The following is a 23110-nucleotide window of genomic DNA, read 5'->3' as shown; positions in this document are numbered from 1 at the left end:
AACGGCAAAAATCAAATGTCTCACTCCAGGGGAGCTGGAAAATGAGCATATCTTTTTAAAAAGTGAAGTGTCCCCTCAATTCAATTTAATTAAGTAGTATGGGAAGCAGAATTTTAATGTAACCTAAATTAGGCTATTGCTTAGTTCAGGTTTACATATTTGTAGTCACCGATTTTCATTTTCATTTAAAAAAAAAAGACTAACCTAGCTTGATAGATACAGCCAAGGAGATCAAAAAGTTCACAATCAAATACTGAATATGTTTCTATTGGTAAAAAAAAGTATAATATGAGTAATGAAACCAAGCCCTCACAATGAAAACTGTGGTATGGTCCACTTGCAGACATCCACCATCCTTTATTTTATTTACCTTTATGTGGTAATAACCAGCATGCCACAGATGATATCAACAGACCATAAAGCTTTGGCTTTTGGCCAATGCCAAAATGGTACCCATGAAACCACAAGAAAACCACAAGAAAATGGTGACACACTGCACTTACACACAATTTCTGGCAGCCAGGTCTTTGTGAATGACCTCTCTCCGTGCCAGGTAGCTCATCCCGCATGAAATCTGTATTGCCATGTGCACCAGGTCTTGCTGAGAGATGGCCTGTGTGGGTAGACCAAAGAAAACAATGGTCAGAGAAGATCAATGGAAATGTGAGATTGGACAATGCTACATCAGAAACCAAAAATCGAAAGAATGGAAACACATAACAGTTTGCACCAAGAAACTCATGTCATGTTTCACCTCTTAAGAAACCAGATGATGAAACGAGTTCCTCTGATGCATCTCAGTTTGTACAAAGAGTCTGAATGACCACCTCACTGAAAATAAAACATCCTTTTGTGGCACACAGCGAAATGTGAACTTTTTAACTACAGGGAGCGGCTCAACTACACCCATCTTCATGTAATTTGTTGTGAGTCGGACATGAGAAGAAACCTAATGTGATAGCTGACAGGGTCAAAACACAGTCCTTTCTAAATAGGTTTGTTTGTCTGAAGAAACATACACAACCTATTAGAACAAAATAATTGCAGTCTACAAGAAACCCAGCTGTCAGATGCATCTTAAGGTTGCGTGTTCATTCCTGCTTGTTCAGTGTGAATTTTGGTTACAGTGATACAGTAAGATTGTTATCTTGACTACATGGGTATCTTGAGAATACGTCTTTATGGCACTATGTTGTGCACTATTGTATTTACAGCACTAGGTAAATAGTACAAATAAATGATACAGAACAAATGGTAGAACTTATATATAGTGGTGTAAATAAAGGAAAGAGAAGGTGGCAAGGCAAGCTAAGGTAAATAAATATTAAACTACATTTACATACAGTACAATATACTGTTTTTGATAGTATGTTATCAGATGGTTGGGACAGTCAACTAATTGTCTAAATACAAAATACCGCCTTGTTCTCCTGCTGCTCTGTACTACGTGCTCCAGCTTGTGACCCTGCCCTGAATTTGGTTACATAAGCATCGTCGTAAGTTTTTTTTAAGGCAGAGTAATAAATACACTCTAAAAACAAACGCTGCTAAATAGCACTAAAAGTTGTTCTTTGCTCGTAATCATAGAAGAACCATTTTAGTGCCATATAGCACCAGTGAAGCACCTGTGTAGCACCTGTGTAGAACCATATAGTGCTATGTAGAACCATATGTGGTGTTATAGTGGTGCTACCGTACTTTCCGGAGTATAAGCCGCATCATTCAAAAATGCGACATTAAGACGAGATAACATAAAAAAGTCAAAGTGGACTATACGTCGCGTATAGACCAAAAAATATGGTATATGGCCCCCGTATGGTTCTTCATAGGTGCTTCACTGGTGCTATATAGCACTAAAATGGTTCTTCTATGATTTCGAGCAAAGAACCACTTTTAGTGCTATTTAGCACCGTTTGTTTTTAGAGTGTATTGTATTTGCATTTTGCGTGGGAATAGAAGATTAGATATAAGTTTAGCTAAGGCACATATATGTGGCTCAATGTAAATGGAACAGTTTAAACAAATCAGATAGCTCTTCGATCACAGAAAACACATGAAGTGACTACTAGGTGTAAAAAAACCCTAGATGCATTTGGGGAAAAGGCGCACAAATTGCCAGTGCCCGGTTGCATGAAAATCCTTAAATGGCACCTATTCACATTGTTAAATTTCCTTTGGTGTGTAAGTGTGTATTAGTACATGTTAAGTACCGTAAAACTTCAAATAATAGCCTGGGCTTTTATTTTTCCAAACATATTGTCACACCAGGCGTCTAAAAGAGACAGGCGTCTATAAGAGACAGGCTTTTAATTTAATTGTTCAAGCATGACAGCAGGAGGTTACCACATATTACGTTTCGATGATATGCTTTTTTATTGGTTTTTGCGTTAAATCTTACACAGATACAACAGTGCTATTTTCTGATTGGCTATTGTGTAGCCTCTTTTTTTTTTTTTTTTTGATTGGCTGATAAGTGGCACGCAGCACGCTCGACTAGAACTCCAGGGGAGACTGGCTTGATAGAGAGAGTGGTGCAGCCAGATACATTTTGGGCGCTGCAACATTTTGAATATGATAAATAGTTTTTCTGCGTGAGAAATACAAATGTGCAAATTCCTCCCACTTCGAACTCCCAGCCTGTAAGTAACTCCTGTCAGCAACCGAATCTTTCAAACATGGTAAGGAGCATCATGTTTCCGGCTGACATCTGAGGTATCCAGGCCAACCACAAAGTACAGATTAGCTGGCCAATAAAGAACACAGAGCTTTTCAAATCCGTGCATTTCAGAACAAATCCCTGAGGGAAGGGACTTCTTTAAAAGCTTTGCAACAAAGGTTTTAACTGTCAACCTTACCTAAGTGTTTATATACTAAGTATTTTACGGTAGTCTCTGTCAAAACACGGCAATGGAGAAGCGGTTGCTATAGTTACAAAACCTAAACCAATGAAACATCGCAAATAAACAGACCGTAAAGTACCGCATGTATAAAGCCTTAAAGTAATTTAAACTTGAAGCACTTTGGATTGACTCACGATCAAACTGCTATTCTCTTAATACGCGCGCATAACTTTTCTCTAAGGGATTATTTGGATCGTTAGAAATGCGCGTTGGTACTTCCTTTTCTTAAATAACAATAAAATCAGCCATTGCGTGTGACGTTAAGGGACCTGTTATAGTCCCTTAACTTTTTAAGGTAAATGGGTACTACAGTCTTTGTAGCAACGCATAGCACAACTTATGGGAATACTTTGGCATAAGGTAAGGGACAGCCTTATGGTTCCTTAGGTTTTTCCTTGCAATCCATTTTTTATTAAGAATACCCTTAACCTTATATCTAAGGGATTTCTTAGCTTAAGGACTTTCATGCAACCTGGGACAGAACCTTGCATGTTGCAGTTTTAAAGCTGCATTTCAATGTTCAGTTTTGAAAAAAAAAATGCGTCCCCAAACCTTGACCCTTGAATGCTTATGAAGCATAAAGGCATCCCATGTGAACGCCCCCTAACAAGCATGCCTTTAGGGTCTAAAAGACGTGACCTTAACCAGGGCTTCCATAAGAATCGACAAGTTGTTCACACAGCACACAGACTCAACAGCACACAGACTATCTGATATTATAAGCATGTATAGTTTTGCACATCCTTAAAAGATGCCAAACAGACATAAACTTCCAAATGGATCCTTATCACCTCATGTTTACTACAATGCTAAAATGCAGGGTATTAACCAAAGTATGGATAATTCATCATTTTTATCCGTTATCTGCAACAAAATGCCAATTGTGCCTTGAGGCAGGAAGTATAACACAACTCGCTTTCAACTGCCACAGCATGCTTGGTCTTGAAGTACAAAATTGTTAGCTCGAAGCACCCATTTAACCCTTTTAAGAATCCGTCAAGCTTACAGATCAAATTTATATGATCCTGTCCTTGAATGCCAGGAGAATGAAAGACTGTCTTTTAACCATCACAAAGGCTTGACTGTACACACCATACTACTGTAAAGCACCCATCAACAGAAAGTTCACTTGATGTTGACAGGGGATCAGCACAACGAAATCATTGTTCTGAAGGAAAGCAATTAAATCTGGATAATCTGAACACTCCAGGTGTTCTCCTGGAGGGTCAACAATGTAGAACGTACTCTTCCACTAACATAAACACCTGTCACAGAATGATTTATGACGAACAGCAAAAATACTGTCATCTTGCTATTTGTCAGGAGAATTTACAAGCCCTTTATTCACTTGCATACATACTGTATGGATAGCATTGCCTATTAGTATGTCATTTATTTTAGCTAACATGGATCAATGAGGTTTTACATCTCTCTCTCAAATAATTTCTTGGCCGACCTTTCTTTATAATAACTACCACTTAAATGTTTTGTTAAATATTTACTTATTTGTTTAAATACTTTTTGCCATAGTAAATATTTGAAGAGTTTGGTTCCAAAACGTGATAAACGCCATTTAAAAAAAAAAGAGTTACTGCCTAAATCAGTATTATATTACGTCCATTTTTAAATGTAAATTCTAAATTTTATTCAAAATACAATATCTGCTGTGTTATTCTGTCATATTTTCTCCCTTTTTTCCCACGATGCAATAAACGTCACTCCTCCTTTTCTACACAACGCAATAAATCCGCTCCACAAATTACAGCGCACCATTCCACGCATTATAAACAAACAATGGCGGGCGCGTTGAGTACACAGAATCCTAGTTTTCCCTCATCTTGTACTTCGTGATCAACAAACAAACAAACAAAATAATAATACTTTAATGGCATTGCTAAACCTGTGGTGGTTTTCTGTGACGGGAAAGAAACGTAAGCCATCAACATCTAATAATTTACGTGAGAGGCACTCTGGAGATGGAAAATGCCGGTTGCTTGTTCCCCCGACAACATCAAGCTTCTCTCGTGCTAACACATTAACCCCAGGGGATCTTATAAAAACGTTTATTTTACTCGAAGCCAACGAAAATCCAGGAGGACCAAACATTTTACAGCTGATCGCTGTCAAAAAAGTTCAGCGACGATGTCCCAAGTATAACCACAACAGTGTACTTAATATGACAGAGTAAGTGTTTTGGTTAATGCCATTAATGTTTATTTTTTTAATCAGTGGATAACACTAGTCAACTAAATGAATATAACATGGCAAAGATGAATGCACATTTAAATATTGATTCAATAGATTTATAGCATTTTGAAAAAAAATAATTTGTTTTTATAATAAATCTTTGAAAATCAAAATATGGATTTGAATGGTTTAGGTTTTATAACCTTAAGATGCCATGTGAAAGTTTGTAACCGAAAATAGTGTTTTTCATCTTGTCACTTTCTTGGTATAGAAAACATGTTTTTACCAAAATTATTCAAAATTGATTTATAGCCTTTTGGAACGAAACTCTTCATTTATACAAACCTGAAAATACATCAAATGTAATAGTGTTATTTGTATTGTATATGATATGGAGATTAAGTATTTTTTTAAAAATTCGTAGAAAAAGTTTGGTCTCACCTGTGGGTTGTTGGCCTCTGCAAGTTTGCACTGGCGCAGGAAAAGCTTCAGGTTTCCCCAGTTCATGTATGGCAGCAGCACCATGGGCTTCTCACCATCTTCTATACAGACATGACTGATGGGAAGCAGGTTCCTGCGGTAGAAAGAAAAAGCTTAGGTTAAACTTTGGTTCTTCTGTTGGTGTAGACAAAAGGTGAAACTGCAAAATAAAATACTCGCACATACAGTAAATACATTGTTTAATGTGGGCAGCAATACGGAAAAAATGCCTTGGTGTTATTTGATTCTCACAAGCAAGCAATACAAAAATATTTACCACACTCATGACAGTGCACAAAGAGACAGAAATTAACATACATTGCTAAGGAAACTAAAATATAAAAAAAAATTTGAGGTCATGGACCACGCTGACTGCTTAACCTCAGATGTGGGCCTTTGTGACAGGAAACCTTTGAGGACAGGATATGAGTCTGAGCCTATCCCAAGTTTTTCATCAAGTGAAAAAAAAAAACAGTCACCTTGACCTGTGGGTTGTTTGTGCTGTGGCTATAGTAATATCAGGAAATGTATTCAGAATAAGGATAAAGTGATACTCAATACTAAATGAGATGATACTGAATGAGATTGCTCACAGATAAACACATACTACAAATCTAGTTTATTATAGTATTAAAACCTATTTTCCATAATTTTAGATGCCAGATGTTCAAAATAGCAGAAACTCCACTCAACCCATGTCTACTTAAATTAAAGTAAGATTTTGGGTTAATAATCAGACAAAAAAAAAAAAAAAAACACAGACACGAGTCACACAGTTAGGTAACAGGTTGGGTTCAGACTTTAACTTAATTTTGACGCATAGTTTTGTAACGAAAGCAGAAGATGAGATGATTTTGACTCACCTGTGGTGAAGTCCCCGTAGTTTACAGCTTTCTGTGAGCATCATGGTAACCTGAACCTCTGAAGCATGATCTGATTCGTCAAACACAAAATGGAGTCAGAGAGTGAAGCAACCTTGGACAACCCTAACCTGAGTCAGAAACCTCCTGAATTGTTTATTAAAATGACAAAGATGAGTCTTGAAGGTGTGTTTCTCAGGGAAAATGCCTGATGCTAATATTAAGCAGAATTTTGTCAGATTAAAGAGACTGGAGATCAAGTGAATGCATTTTTGGTTATTATTTAGTTTACCTTGCACTGTCTGGCAAGTAAAAGATGCATGTACATCCTAAACAACCCCTTAATCTTCCACATGAAAAAGTCTTTTTGCACTAAAAGCAGTCCAACAGCTCGTTTCACCCACTCACACAAATTGCCAGGTAAGTGAACACATTGTAATCGAGTTCACAGAGGTCTGAATTTATCTTGGAGCACAGCTTTTGTCGGATGCTTGGTGCATGTGTGTAGTGTATTGTTTCCTGTCCCTTGGGCAAGGCTAAGGGGAAACCAAGTGGTTTGGCACAGCTGAGGCTGGTACAGTGGATTTGCTTGGTGCCAGGTATCAGCCCTGCGCTGAGTAAACAGGGCAGGAGGTCAAACAAGGAGGTTGACCTGCGTGATGGGAAAACTGAATATATTTTTCCTGACATTTAACCGCTTTTTGCAGAAACGGCTATCATAACTGCAAACTTTAGTATTTAAGGGTTTATGGATTTAAAATGCTTACGTTTAATTTCTAAAGTACATTTAATTATAAAGATTAACTGAAAGCATTCTTCCTACTAGGACATTTTAGTTTTGGGGTTGCTGTTAAAGTCTTTTAAAAAGGTTCATTTTTGGAGACCCTTACTCAAGGGAGACATCAGATGAAAGTTATAGGAGACGATATACCTTTCACTGCTTTCACAAAGACTTGTTTCTCTTTGCTCGGGTCCTTGTCATCAAGCAAGACTCCGTGGAATATGCGGCCAAACGTCCCTGGAGAGCAAAATAAAGACAGATCAGAAAAAATGTACTGTCACAGAAATGTTTTTGCTGCAGATACTAAACAACATTTTAGCTACTAAAACATGTCTGATGAGGTTGAAGAAATCATTGCAAGTGATCTTAGATTATTCCTCCATACGGAGTTTCTCCAGCCCCTTCATACGTTGGTGCTCTCTCCGTTTCAGTTTACTCCAGTCATTTTCTGTATGGTTCGAGTCAGGGAACTGGGATGGCTATGGCAGATCCTTGATTTTGTGCGTAGTGACCAGTTTTTGTTGATTTTGAGGTTTGTTTTGAACCAACGTCTTGATGGAAGAATCAACCACGACCCATTATAAGATCTCTAGCAGAGCAAGTCAGGTTTGACTTTTTATCTGTTGGTATTTGATTTAATCCATGAAGCCATGTACCTGAATAAGATGTCCAGGACTTAGGAGTTTGTTTTGCATGAGAGCAGAGAATTTCTTAAGCTGTGTCCTAAACAACTTGCGATGATGGATATACTGGATGTTTTCCTTTATTTTACTTTTTCCCCAAGACTCAACTGGGCCATTTCTCAATATGTGTTCTTGTCTGTACTTGTGGACTTGTTAAACGTCATCAGTCGCGTCCTAAGTACTGTTCCAATTCCAAGTTCGCATCATGCCAAGTTCATACACTCTTAGAACGGATGTGTTAAAAACAACACATTAGTGTTAGTTTAAGCACAACACACTAAATGCGTTGTCCCAGAATCCACCCATCTGTGTTATTACTGAAAGAACACATTTTGTGTTTCTTTTAACAGAACTTGTGTTTTTTTTAACAAAATCAACACAAAATGACACAATGTGTTAAAATGACACATAATGTGTTAAAAGCATAACACAAAAAGATGTTTAAATACTTAACACATACTTTCTTACCATGGGTTTACACCAGCCGCATTTGAGGCGTCAAAATTGCGTTGACCGCGCCTAGTTTCCACTTGAACAGTTTGAGCGTACTTCCTTTATTCGCACGTGAAATTCTAATAATCGAAACATTCACGGGGAAATTCGCGTCATGGGAGGGGCTTTTGCGACTCCACTCGCTTTCTGTAATCACGTCACTACTAAAGCAAGCTCCTGATCGGTTAACGCGGCGCGTTTTTCCGACAAAGTTCACATTTTTCAACTCGCACGTTTGCCACGGCAACGCTCAACAGGCGCGAATGAGGCGGAATCGCGTCTATCACGGACAATAAACTAAGACGTTAAAGCGCGGCGCAATAGACACGATTCCGCCTCATTTGCACGTGTTGAGCGTTGCCGCGGCAAACGCGCAAGTTGAAAAATTTGAACTTTGCCGGAAAAATGCGTTGCGTTAACCAACGGTACTTCACATTGACTTAACATTAGGGTGACCACCTGCTGATAAGCCCAAGGGGGGGCAAGGGGTGTGTTTCTGAGGGACAATGTGGGACACTCCCTGGCCCGGCGGTGCCCCGACCCACGGGCCGACTTATTGATAGTGGTTTACCCAGCACATACCACCTTACACTGCAAAAAAACTTTTTTTCTAGAAAAAAATCTTGTATTTTTGTCTTGTTTTCAGTAAAAATATCTAAAAATTCTTAAATGAAGATGCTTTTTCTTGATGAGCAAAACGACCCAAGAAAATAAGTCTAGTTTTTAGACCAAAAAAAAAATCAAATTTAAGTGATTTTGTGCACAAAACAAAAAAATCTGCCAATGGGGTAAGAAAAAAAAATCTTTAACATTTTTCTAAAACACTTAATTTAAGATTTTTTCCTTGTTTTATGCACAAAATCACTTAAATTTGATTTTTTTTTTGGTCTAAAAACTAGACTTATTTTCTTGGGTCGTTTTGCTCATCAAGAAAAAGCATCTTAATTTAAGAATTTTTAGATATTTTTACTGAAAACAAGACAAAAATACAAAGACATTTTTTTCTTGAAAATTATTTTTTTGCAGTGTACATGGCATATTAATAATGCCCTATTCCCCTAAACATGATGTATGCTCATTAATAGGCCAACCAATGTGTATTTTTTTTTAAATAAAGATTCATAATATTATGAACATTCAATGATTGACAGATGCACGTTCACTTACGATTTACTTTAGCTATTTAATTTATTTTTCATTATAATTTATTCACTTTAAATACATTATAATATAAAATTATAGAATTAACAGGAATTGAAGTTGCTCAACAACACAGAAACCGTTAAAAAAAGTCTTAATCACAACTCCAGGGGTTCACGGAACGAGAAGAGGGAGGAAGGATGGTGAACTTGCATGTTAGTAAACGCAGGCGCAAGAAAAAAACTGTTCAGTGTTCTGGAAACATCTTTAGGACTTTCAGCCACAAATATTTATTTTCCCAGTCTTTCTTGTACCCACACTTTCTCTTTTTAATTGATGATGGCGGTGCAGAGTCAGACTCAGTCTCTTTCTCCATTTTTCGAATTGGAAAGCGCGCATCTAAAAGGGATGCACGTGCGTGGCTGCATGCGGACTGCGCTGTCATGACAACAACGAAACAACCTGTCAGCAGTTCAGCTGAGGGGCAACAGTAGCGTGTGAGTAGCGAGCGAGCCTGAACTGTCTAGTAATGTTAGTTTGGCTGCGTGGGGCTCAAGGATATAGAGCGACCAACTTTTTTTAAGCAAGCATTGATTATGCGTGACACGGTCTCAATTTGCGGGATGCATGAATTGGGCTTCAAACACTGTGCGTTCACGCACTACGCGGGACGGGTGGTCACCCTACTTAACATTGAAATCACTCGCGCTTGACGCCTCTACTGCGGCTGGTGCAAACGCAGTATTAGAGTGTATAACATCCCCAGATGTGTTATTGATCCACCCATTTTATCAAGGATGCATCAGGAGGTGACTTGGCGGACAAAGTTTCCCAGAATGCATTTCGCGTCAACGGCAATGAAACTTAAAACTTGCACAATATTCAAAACTACAATATTGTGTAGTACAATAAAATGTAGTTTTAAGAGCCGTTTAATCGAGAACATAGATTAATAAACTTCAAATATGTGGTCAGTAAGTAAAGATATATTAAAATTTCCTTTTGTATATTTGAGTTCCAGGGAATCAACGGGTGGTCAGCGGCGTGTACACTGCCGATGGCAGCATCATCTCGGCAAGTCCCTTTGAAATTTGCCACTGTCTCAGTGCAGCTGCTCTGCCCTCCGGTGTCTGATGGTCAAACATGAAATATTCCCTTTGGATATATATTTAACTGGCATTTTTTGTCTTGTCAAATTATTTCTCTTTATTATTCATATGAAGTCTGTTATTTGATATTATCATTTTAAGTGATGTTAAAGTTAAGTTTCATAACTTAAAGCATATATTTTCTATATAATCTTAACACTGTAGTAAATTACTGCACTTTACTTTAACAATGTTTTTCTTATGTTTATTTCATGTTGTACAAACGTTTTGTAGTACTAAAATAAATGGTTGTGTTTTTATATCATACTTCATTTTGTAATAAATAAAGCTAATCAGCGTATTCACGTGTTGCCTTAACCACATTTCATATTTTCAAAATATGCAGGGTTTTTACATTTTATATATTTAGTTAAAAATACATTAAAATAAGAATAGCCAGAACTGCACGTATTGGTTAGACTGAATGACGACCTTAAGTACTCTGCTGTTCCATTTGCAATATAACCGGACTCGCGTCTGAACTTGCAAGTCCAAACTACGAAGGACACAAGTCCGAACTTGGTGTACTTGGTATTGAGAAACGGCCCTGATTTCTGAAGTTCTCAATTTGTGATCCTTCTTTGGCAATTTAAATTATTCTCCTTGCTGAGCTTAAAGGATTATACCATTTTCTCACCACCATGTCATACAAAATGTTGACGTCTTTCCTTTGTTCAGTCGAGAAGAAATCATGTTTTTTAAGGAAAACATTCGAGGATTTTTCTCATTTTAATGTACTTTAATGGACGGTCCTGTGACGCGCCAGCGCAACCTCACGTAATTGCGCAATGATGTCGAAAGGTCATGTGTAACAAATGTGAAATGCACATTTGCGGACCATTTTAAAGAATGAACTGACACGAAGACATTAATTAGTATCATTCCACATATAACAATGTTGGAACGGTCCTCTTTCTCCACACTTGTAAACACTGGGGCGTAGTTTCAATACGTCATCGGTGACCTCTTGACGTAATGATGTATTACGTGAGGTCGCGCTGGCACGTAACAGGACCAGGGGAAGACAAGAATGTGTGGTTTAAAAGTGCATATTTTTATTTTTGTTGCCAAAAATGACAATCGTTTTGCTAGATAAGACCCTTATGTGTCCAGTCCTTTGAAACTGCAGTTTTAAACTGCATTAAAACTAATAAGTGTTGGGGTCTATTAAAGTCCATTAAAATGAAAAAAAAAAATCCTGGAATGTTTTCCTCAAAAAACATAATTTTTTCTCGACTGAACAAAGAAAGACATCAACATTTTGGATGACGTGGTGGTGAGTAAATTATCTGGATTTTTTTTTAAAGAAAATTGACTAATCCTTTAAGACAATAAAGACAATATATCCTCTTTCAGGCAGACTTGCAACATCTCCAGTCGATTAAAACATCTTCATTATTGCCCTGATTGTGGAAATAGATGTTTCTATGGTTTAACCTATTTTCTTAAAGCCACTTTAGTTTCATGTTTTTAGTCACCTTGGTGTGCTAAGAAATTGTTAATATCAATTTGAATATACTTCAGAGATATTTTACTTATAAAAATTTCTGGGGGGGGGGTAATTGTATCCAGTGTGTATTAGAGAAAACATTTATTTCAAAGTGTAATTCCCACACACACTTTTAATTGTTTTTCTTCAATGAAACATATTTTTTGTGATTTTTTTAATCAAAGCTCAAAATGAGAAACATTGTGGAGTTATTTTCACTTACTTTGCTCATATTTACCAAGGGGGCTAATATTTTTTCCCACACTGTATATATACACATATACATAGAATGTGATGGGTTCGATGCTTCTTGCAGAGCCCTCAGTAAGCGCTGTATTTTGGGAAGTGATATAAATGCTAGACGTCAATACCATATCGTCTAAGACTCCGGCATCTCTTCTATCTGATTGTCTTTCCTCACTCTTGCCACCATGCTTGTTAAAACATGTTTTCTCTTATGTCAGCTTGCAGAAGTAGAGACTTGGTTTAACCCTTGTGTGTCTGCATGAATTTAGTCCAGCCACACCACAAGCATCAATGTTAATATATTCATGCATATTATAAGATGCATTGATACAAATACATGCATATTTTAGGAAAATGAAAGGTCTTTAAAGTACTACGATGTACGTTATGGTGCTGCTACAGTTATATTTTATTTTGGGGTAATGTATGATCTTGACATGTTCCTGGTTCCATAAGTCATCTAGAAAGAGCAGAGCTTCAACTAACCTTGAAATAATGACTAACACAAGTATTGACATAAGGCAAAAATACTGAACAAAAAAGAAGTTTCCGGTAAACAGCGGGTTTGTTGGTCACAATGCAGAACTTACATAAAAAATGACATGAAAAGCGTTGCATTACAGATTGTGCAAACTGTTAGGTTTCAGTTACGTGTTTCGGTCACAGTTCACAAGTAGTTTGTGATTATTAAGTTGGTTAAGTGTGGGACAGTACTGCACTGTCACTTGTGACGGAGGTTTAGGGGTTTTCTTAATAGGAACATGACTTTAATACTTGTTTAAGTTTTGCCAAAAAACTGCAAGCAAAACATTCTAAAATTTAAAGCAGGGGGTTTAATGAAATTTCTTGCATTCTGACTCATTAACACTGCTAAAGAGTTCGATTTTTTTCAGGCTAAGCATAGGCAAAGTGTCAAAAAAGCAGTTGGACATATCATTGGAGTATTTCTGTGCCGAATGCACTTTGCAATGGTTCATACAAGTTTTTTAGACTGATAGATTCTAACGTAACAATCTTGCATTATTTCTTTAATAGGTAATTTTCCCGGAGAAGCAGGCCAACGCATCATCCAGAGATGTGCTTGAAAGATTTGTAATTTTGGTTTAGACCAATAATCAACAATGGTAGAATCAACAGTGCTAGAAGTACAGTGGAAGTCCATATATGGGCACTTCACCTAGAATAGCGCACACACGCACAAACCAAGAGCGAACATAAAATTATCACCAAAAAAGGGTGTTTTAAGCCTTAAACATTTTTAAGCTTGCCCTTCACAAAATCACAGATCACCTGCAAGTGTGCTTATGCGAATCAGCCTCAGATGCCATCTTGTACACACCTGTTTTTAGGGATGCTCCGATCAATGCCAATCTCCATTAAAAATACGTGTCCGATCACTATTCTGAATCGGACGGCCGATCTTATTCACAGCTATTTCATGTACTACAGCTTTTGATCAGTAAGTCCTTATCTATCTAAAATCACTGTTAGTTTGAGTCGTTTATAACATGCATTTGAAAAAGCAACACTCGTTAAACTTATTAAACATATTCTTTATTATCATGAAAATACCTGAAAAGATTTGAAGAACAGCTATATAAATATATCCTTAAGACATTTCCTGGAGCTGCGTGTCATCATTGCTGCGTGTGTATTGTTCTTCGTCTACAGCGCATTCTGAGTTTCTGCACGAGAGCGCCCCCTGGCTTTTGGATGTAGCGGCATTTCGCCGTAATTCATTGAGAAGCATAGCATGCATTATCGGCCGATCGATTGGAGCATCCCTACCTGTTTTTAACCATAAATAGTCACTGCTAATCAACTCATGAATGCTGATCAGCATTTTAATGAGACTGGCATCCAATTGTTTGTTTGTAAACTGGTATGCGCCCAACCAATAAATGCCAAAAGTCATTGGTGTTATCCTTCAGCAGCGCAATCACACGGGGGTCACAGCAGCATTTATGTGTTTACAGTTAGACTCATCATTAACACCTTGCAAAAATCATAACATGAATTTGTGGTATCACTTACAAAATAAAATGCTTTCTGCTCCTTTAGTGCAAGTGTCTGATATATGCGTGCTCTTCTCCAGCAGCACAAGTGTTTTTTCTGCTCTACAAAGATTTATATAGCACCGACCAAATATGTTTCATTTAAGGCCCTGCAGCTTAACACGTGCTGTTTCTTTCTTCTCAGCTATCTAACGTCATATTTGGTTTAATGACACAAACATCTGTAAGTTGGTTTGTGTTCTGGGGTTTGTTCTGTGGTTTCCAGCAAGGCCAAGGCAAGCATTAAAAAGTTTGGCCAAGTCTGCATTGATCTACAGATGAAGTGAATTTTTAGTCCATGCATTTACCACATAGCATTAGGTAGGCCTGCTACTTTTCATAAGTTGGTTAATCGCCCCAGAAACAATGCTGATAATCAAGTCTTTTTAAGACAATTTTATGTCACTGATTAATGAAAATAAAACAGCATAATAATGCAAGTACATCCCCTCTTTAAACGAAAACTTTTAATTATTTTTATTTTATGACATTGAAATGTAAGAAAAACATAAAAACATTATAAAAGGTATAGTAATGTTTATATAGCTAGTGTTGAACACCTCAAATCTAAACACTAGGGGGCAGTTTTCTGGACAGGGCTTATCCTTATCCTAGTCCCAGATAGGGATGTTAACCGATGACTGATGGTTGACCATATCAAGAAAAGCCTTTCTTTAAAGTGAATTTCGTTTTGTATAAATTGTATTTTAATTTGAATAAACGTTTCAAACAATTGCATGTATTAAATAAATAAAAAGCAAATATAGCAGACAATATAATAACCGTGACATGGAGGCACCGGCACGGCGCGTTCGCTTGCATTGCATTGTTAACTAGAACACACCCACGTCATCATAAATGAATCAAACTTATACATTAGCATTAAATATCTTTGCGGCATTCTTTCTAGAACAGACAAGAGGCTTTCTCGCGGCTCGCATCAGCAGAGCATTGCATCGTCCATGTTGCCCTTAACAGAAGTTGACACTTGTCTTTTTGAAAAAAATAAAATAAAATAATAATATTAATTATACAAAAGAGTTGTTCTGTCTGTTATTAGAAGGCACACAGTAAGTTAGACCTGCCTTGGCTGGTGTGTCTTTTAAGCATTCTGAAGGTGCCTGTTTAATCCATTGGTTTTATCGTGTTGCAGTCTATTAGGCAACATTCCGCATAAGATGGTGTTAGATTTGGAAATACACACTCTAAAAAAACAAACGGTGCTATATAGAACCAAAACTGTTGCCCTGGATCGTAATCACAGAAGAACCGTTTCCAGTGCCATATAGCACCGGCGAGGCACCAGTGAAGCACCTGTGCAGAACCACACAGGTGCCATATAGAACCACTATAGCACCAAATATGGTTCTACATAGCACTATATGGTTCTACACAGGTGCTTCACTGGTGCTATATGGCACCAAAAACGGTTCTTCCATGACCACGAGCAAAGAACCACTTTTGGTGCTATACAGCACCGTTTTGTTTTTAGAGTGCATTACATCTACATTTCAGTAGTAACAGATGAGGTGATGATGATCATCCTCTTTCTTTATTATTGTTAGCACTACCTCAAACTTGGGTATCTTCGGAGTATCCGAAGTGTCTTCCGGCGTATCTTCGGAGCTGTCATTTTCTTAAATGAGCCACGGCAATGTTTCAAATGAGCTTCTAACGCTATACAAACGCCTTTATTTTCAACGCGATCACCTTGTACCCAAACCATTTCGAAACGAAGGAGCCATTTGTCCTCCGATTACATACAAGCTCCTCTGCGCAGCGTTTGCGGGACTCATGTTTCGCGCTGTAGGGAATTTTAAAAAAGTGACATGGGGTGGAGGGAAGGCGCGGGGGCATTGTGTGTGTGAGCGGGAGGCAAAGCGACAGAGAGATACGACAGTTGCAGGCATGGCTTGAAATGGCTGTTATTTCAAACAGCGTAGCATATTTTAAACTAATTGGTTAACCGGTTTCAACCAGCTAATGAGGCTCGCTGGTCAATCAAGACATTTTTTTGTGTTCGCCATCCCTAGTCCCAGAATAAAATGCATGTGATATTCATTTTTATGCAAACAAACACGCATGTAAACACTATGGCAATATATCACCTCTTCAAAAATCACAAGGTCATGTTTATTAATCGTGCGATAAGTCGATAAAGTAATTATCGCGAACTCTGAAATGTGTGCTTGGGGCAAAACATCATTAAGCTGATCATAAAACAAACAACGCAAATGACTCTCTAAAGGGATTAATCTAAGGTTCCCCCCAAAATGTCTAATAAAATGCTTTCCCTTGGTGTAATTAGATTAACTGCTGACTTGGCAGTGAACCTAAGATAAAGACAACACAATAATTCCCAATAAAAAATTTGCATAAAGTGTGTGCCTAGATGTACACGATTCAAGTCTCACTGATGGAAAAAAAGCAGCTTTAAAGAGGAAATAATATGGCAGAGATTTTACAAGAATGTAAGTCAAGTGGCGCAAGTTTTTAAAGAACGGGTATGTATATGCATCACAGCAAATGTGTTTTAACATCCTCTCTGTAGACCTGACGTTGTGTTGGCACAAGGCCCAGTATAGAGAGCATCTCTGGGCTCCAATTAAGTACTTGAGTGCAGATGTCCCGCTGGAGTGCAGCTCTAGAGTGATCTAAGAAAATTATTTTGCAGGAGGAAATGTTTCTAACCTCAGCCAAGTGACGCGTGTTCACCGTGTTGCAATTTCAGATGAACACGGTTTTCAAGGAAATTCAGTACTTCGCAAAGAAAATGCAAGTACAAAAAAAAAACAATGAGTACTGAGAAAACCATGCTTTCAACAGCACACAGTACTTATTTCCATGCTGTGGCTTCTATGTGCACATGGCACAGGATGAGTTGTTCAGAAGTAAATACCTTCATGCAAGACGTCTCTGAGTGTTACTCTCTCTCGGGAGATGGCAATGTCTTTGACTTTCGCCTTGGCCTCAAGGAGTGATACGCTCCTTAAGTCATTCTTCTCTATCCGCAGAGAGGGGTAACCTGAAATAACATGTAAACATTAATTTATAAAAATAAGTTGGGCAGCCATTCTAAAAGACTATACAGAATTTAAAGGTGAAGCTACTATGTTTCATGTGTTAATACAGTATACATGCACTTTTCCCAACTGGATATGAATAGACTATAATAGATTATAATGTTATTTAAAAAAACTGGAAGACTTTACACAATCATTCATTGAATATAAACTACAGCTTTGTCTAAAGCAAACACTGCAATGCCATTCTTGCATAACATGTTTCGGTGTGTAACCAAGTCAATTGTGTTAAATGTTTACAGAAGATGGAGATTTCATTATGTAATTTAGCTGCAGCTTTCTTTAAAATACACAAGGCAGAAAAAAAACAAATCACACAAGTACATAAATGCCAGCACATAATGTAACCAGACTGAAACGTTCTGTATCGCTTGCATGCACATGTTGTGGCAACTTGTTTTTAGATTTGTATTCTTCCCACAAATCTAAACATTTATATTGGAGTTGTTTTTATTTCATATTAAATCTTAAGTCAAGCGTTAACTGGTTTCAAAAGCAGTGATCTGAAACACACCGTGGACATTCTTTGTAGTGAATAATTATCAGAGAAAACCTGTTGAGCCATTACATTAAAATGTCAGTGGTTTGCTAATGCCAGTGTCAAGTTAACCTGTCTACGCTTACAATGCCAGTGTCAAGTTAACCTGTCTATGCTCACTTAAATTTTAAGACTGCTCTTTGGTAAAAAAAATATTACATTATTAATCATACAATACAGTTTAATAAGTGCGAGACAAAATGCAGAAATATTTCTAGTTCAGTTCACTGACAAAACAGCCAGTCAGTGTTTTATTGCTGAAAGATGCACAGAGCAATGATTTAATTTAACTAAATATTTCAGCTCACACTTGTGTGCATCATGCTGCCCCCATGTGGTAGTTTGAGGAATTGCAAAAATGACAACTAAAACTATATTGTTTTTTAAATGTACAGTGGATGAATTAAAACATTACACACACTTACACACACTTACACACACTTACACACGTCCCTTTTCTAGTTAATATGGACAAAAGTGCCTTTATTCAAGTGGGTGTGGTTAAAGATAAATAATTAACATAAAATCATTCTGAAATTGACTTAATATCAAAACACTGCTTTTTGTTTAAGCACCTAAAAATGATCGTATTATGCATCATATCAAACGTAAAAAGCTGTAAATCCCACAAAATCTTTTACTGTAACATTGTATGTAATCCGTATATTTAGGAGAGCATTTCATTTCTCTAATGGAATACTAATAGCATGATTTGACAGTAAAGATGCACTATTTCAAATATAATTAATAAACTAATCCCTTTGATGTTTTATGACTTATGAAGCAGATGAATATGTATTTGTGATATGCTCCATTGTAATACAATGTGAATACATGATCAAGTTCAGTAAAGAGATCAATAGGAACAATGGTGATGATGGTAATGTAAACAGGTTCAGAGTGAATGCGTTTATGTTACGATTTCGTGTTGCCCTCTTTATCTGCCACACAGAACTTACTTTTGGTTTCGTGCGAGGGAGCGCCGGGGTGAGGGAAGGAGGCGCCTGCAAGCTGGAGCATGGGAGCAGAGCCAGTTTGAGCATCTGACAGAGGGTGGACAAAGGACAGGGTGAGAGAAAAAAGAAAAAGGGAGAGAGAGATGGATGAAGGATGGACAGTCATGGCAGGTGGGTGGTGCCTAAGCTATTCCACACAAAAGGATCAAGGGTGACAAGACAACAAGTAACATAAAGCTAATCACAGTGCACTGAGCATTTATGACCACTAGGAGGCGATACACACAACATGAGTATACAGTACAGTCTGCGCAACACGATTATCTCTACCAACAAACAGCACTGATAATACAATAGTATTTTCTTTGAAAGACATATGGGTCAGCAAGATATGAAGAGTTTGGTTCCAAAATGCAATAAATCCATTTTGACAAATTTCAGTAAAAACTTGTTTTCTATACCAAGAAAGTGACAAGATGAAAACCACAATTTTCTGTTACAAACTTTCATATAGCATCTTTAGGTTATAAAAACATAAAAAATTAAATCCAGAATTTGATTTTCAAAGATTTATTATAAAAAAATGATTATTTTTTCCACAAAATGCAATAAATCCATGACAAGTTTTTTTTTCTTCAAAAAAATATATCCATTAAATCAACATATAAATGTGCATTCCTCTTTGCCATGTTATATTCCTTTAGTTGAACAGTGGTATACACTGATTAAAAAAATAAACATTAATGACCATGAAGGATCCTACCTTAGACCCTCACATGCAGAATGTTTAAATTGTGTTTTTTAGTTTATTTTTAATCATTTATTTACATAATCATCATTATAATTTTATAATCATTAGTTATCCATATAATTGTTTATTTGATTATTCAATATTATTTTTATTATTATAAATTTCATTATTATCATTTTTATCAATATATTATTGTCTATTTCTATATTTTATTCATTTATATTGTCTTTTCATTTATTCATTCATTTATTCATTATATTTCTATATTTTATTATACTATTCATTATATTTCTATATTTTATGTCTTAATGATTTCATTGATGTTCTTATTGATTTCATTGATGTTCAGGCTTATTGTTGTCTCAGTTGTCTTATAGTTGTCTCACATTTGTTTTTCATGAGCTGTGTAAACCAAAACACATTGTCATATAGTCATTGCTGCGGTTATACTTGAGACGTCATCTCTTAACATTTTTCACAGCGATCAGCTGTAAAATGTTTTGGTCCTGCTCAATTTTCGTTGACTTTGAGTAAAATTACGGAAAGTTTTTCATAAGATACCCTGGGGTTAATGTGTTAGCATGAGAGAAGCTTGATGCTGCCAAGATCACGAAGAACAAAGTAGATGAGGAAAACTAGGATTCTGTGTATTCAACGCGTCGCCATCATTGTTTACAATGCATGGAATGGTGCACTGTAATTTGTGGACCGGATTTATTGCATTCTGCAGAAAAGGAGGAGTGACATTTATTGCATTTTGGGGAAAAAGTGAGAAAAGATGACAGAATAACACAGCGGATATTGTATTTTTGCGTAAAATTAAGAATTTACTTTTAAATACTGACCTGATATAATACTGATTTTGGCAGTAACTAATTTTTTTTAAATAGCGTTTATTGCGTTTTGGAACCAAACTCTTCCTATTTTGGCTAAATATAGCAGATCTAAAAAATATGGGGATCCTTAAACCACCCTCAAAATATACTAATATTATTAGACCTTTTAGTTTTTAAAAAATAGCACTAGTACACCTCAAGAATAACATTATACCAAACAAATGTTAGTTTCAAAGTTTTATATAAAACAATGGATATACTGTTAATAAAAAACTAACAAAAAATCTTTCTAAAAAACAAACATACAAAGCCCATTTGATGAACTATGCATCCCTTAAATAGTCAAAGTACTGTGCCAAAAATTACTGCTAAGAAAGGCGCTGCTTGTTCTGAGAAGCGCTATAAAATTGTTTGCAGATGGAAATTTCTTTGCAAACTATAAAATGAAATTTATACATTAAAAGTGTGGTTTCCAAATACATTTGCGGACCCTGTAAAAAGTTGTGAAATTAACCCGACAACAACTCCACTAATAGACTGGGGGAGGTTATTAACCCACCTCTTTATCTTTAACTGAAAATAGCAAATATTTTTAGACCAATCATGTCATTTGAGGGGAATGTAAAATTTACACACTACAATAAAAGAGTATGCCTTTAAATCAAATTCATGAGGTGACTTTTTAGAAGCAAGCCATACTTAAAAAACAAAGACAGCAACCTAAACGCTGATTTGGTTTGCAACAGAACACTGAACAACTGTGAACAACTTTAACTTGCCTTTTGGCCACAAGTTTCATTAAGTGTGAAACTAGTTTTGCCATCTTTCCTTGCCTTGTGACTACTGAGGATAATCGTATTAAGGAGATGTTTTAATATGATCTCTGATTTAAACTTAAATTGAGTGCATTTTTCTTTTCAAAAGGCTGACAAATATTAAAATGGCAATATTTTTAGCTACATCACCATGTCCTAACCCTAACACAATTATCTGAAGACAAAAATCACGTAAAAACTATTTACGCTGGCAATACTAAATTGAAAGAGAAAAGTGTGAATGGGGAGATGGGAATTTACGCGGCTGTTTATTCCAACCTTCTGATTCCACTTTAGCTAATTCGACCATTCGTTACCAATTTTCTTAGTTTACAAAGGAATGTGCATTTGGTGTAAACTGAACAACCATGAGACAGCCAGAGGTGTGGAATCTAAAACCCATTTGTTGTTTATCTGCTCTAAACCTACTTACGGTGCAAAGTAGCAGATCTCCTGCTCAAGAGAATGCTTTTCGGCCATTTCAAAACAAGAGTGGAAGTGGGATGATGATGATGATAGTTTGGGATGTTTGAGGGAGTGGCACATTTGAGGTCAAAGGTGAGGGGGAAATAGTGTGGTTGCAATGTGTCTTACTGGTGACAGGTGTAGCGTTGTTGGGGGTGTCTGCCCTCAGGTACTGGGTGGTCTGGGTGGAAGGCTGAGACAGTCCCTGGGAGCTTCCACTGTCACTAACGCTGAAAGTGAGGTACAGATGGAAATTGATTGCTTTTTGGAAATTAACCCTTTGTTTAGCTCCACCCCCCCCTTGGTTTACTGTTGTGAACATTAAATGGATAATATTCTTAAACATGGGCTGAAATGAAGTTGCAAAGCATTTTTCATCTACCACATCAAAAAACAAACAGAGAGCAATGTGATACATTTAATCTATTACAGATAAATGAATGACAACATGAACTCATCAACCCCTACAGTCTCCACTATGAATAATATGTTAATAAAAAAAAGTTATTAACAATACTGCACTACAAACCCAAAGCACAGTAACTACGCATTTGGTTAAAATTGAGTTGAAATGGGCTTTGTGAGATCTGTTGTGTCTTGTGACAAAGTCTCCTGGTTCAATTTTGTCGCATTTCAGAAAAACGTGTGTGCCAAAATTGCAGTAACATGTTTGACTGACTGGTGTAAAAAAAGGGCATTTTTCTCAGTTTCAGTGTTTGCGTAGTTACTGCACTTAGCCTTTGTAGGGCAGAATAATTTACCTTAAAGCAAATAAAGAGGTTTGTACTTGTTAAGCGTGTTTCTTTAAAATGCATGCATATGTTAAGATTTATTGAAATATAATGTATAAATACAGCATGCATATTCTCTAGGTACTTGTGTCTGTATATAAAAGAAGGTAAAAGCACATCTGATAAAATGGCAAATGGCAACAGCTGCAATAGTAGGATTTGTCAGTAACGGATTTAAGGCGGTGCTTAATAAAGGGTCAGTTTACATTTATGCATTTGGCAGAAAATGTATCCGAAGCAACTTACAGCGCATTACAAAGTCCACCTTTTATCAGTATGCATGTTCTCTGAAGTTTGAACCAAATACCTTTATGCTGCAAAATGCTCTACTATTTGTGTTAAAGGAAACGCACCAGCTAAAAGAAATTTCAGCTAACCATATCTAACCATAGAAAACAAACACATTTTTATGTTC

The 23110-nt window shown here is 36.7% G+C and overlaps 1 protein-coding gene across 3 annotated transcripts in view; it reads right to left on the bottom strand.

The window, feature by feature from the left end:
- Window positions 1-23110, bottom strand: part of ryk (receptor like tyrosine kinase) — an 83217-nt gene that overhangs the window by 7233 nt on the left and 52874 nt on the right. For 2 of the 3 annotated variants that reach the window (XM_055212977.2, XM_073870146.1), the window contains exons 7-13: window positions 22034-22134; window positions 19041-19124; window positions 17360-17485; window positions 7359-7445; window positions 6431-6500; window positions 5529-5661; window positions 504-613 (exon numbers count right to left, since the gene is read on the bottom strand). In XM_055212977.2, coding sequence (XP_055068952.2) covers window positions 504-613; window positions 5529-5661; window positions 6431-6500; window positions 7359-7445; window positions 17360-17485; window positions 19041-19124; window positions 22034-22134 — 711 coding nt within the window. The remainder of the gene's footprint in view (window positions 1-503; window positions 614-5528; window positions 5662-6430; window positions 6501-7358; window positions 7446-17359; window positions 17486-19040; window positions 19125-22033; window positions 22135-23110) is intronic. The other variant, XM_055212978.2, reaches the window with a different exon arrangement.

This window comes from Misgurnus anguillicaudatus, chromosome 8, assembly GCF_027580225.2.
Source record: "Misgurnus anguillicaudatus chromosome 8, ASM2758022v2, whole genome shotgun sequence".
Classification (NCBI taxonomy): Eukaryota; Metazoa; Chordata; class Actinopteri; order Cypriniformes; family Cobitidae; genus Misgurnus; species Misgurnus anguillicaudatus.
This window is presented reverse-complemented; position numbering and strand designations above follow the sequence as displayed.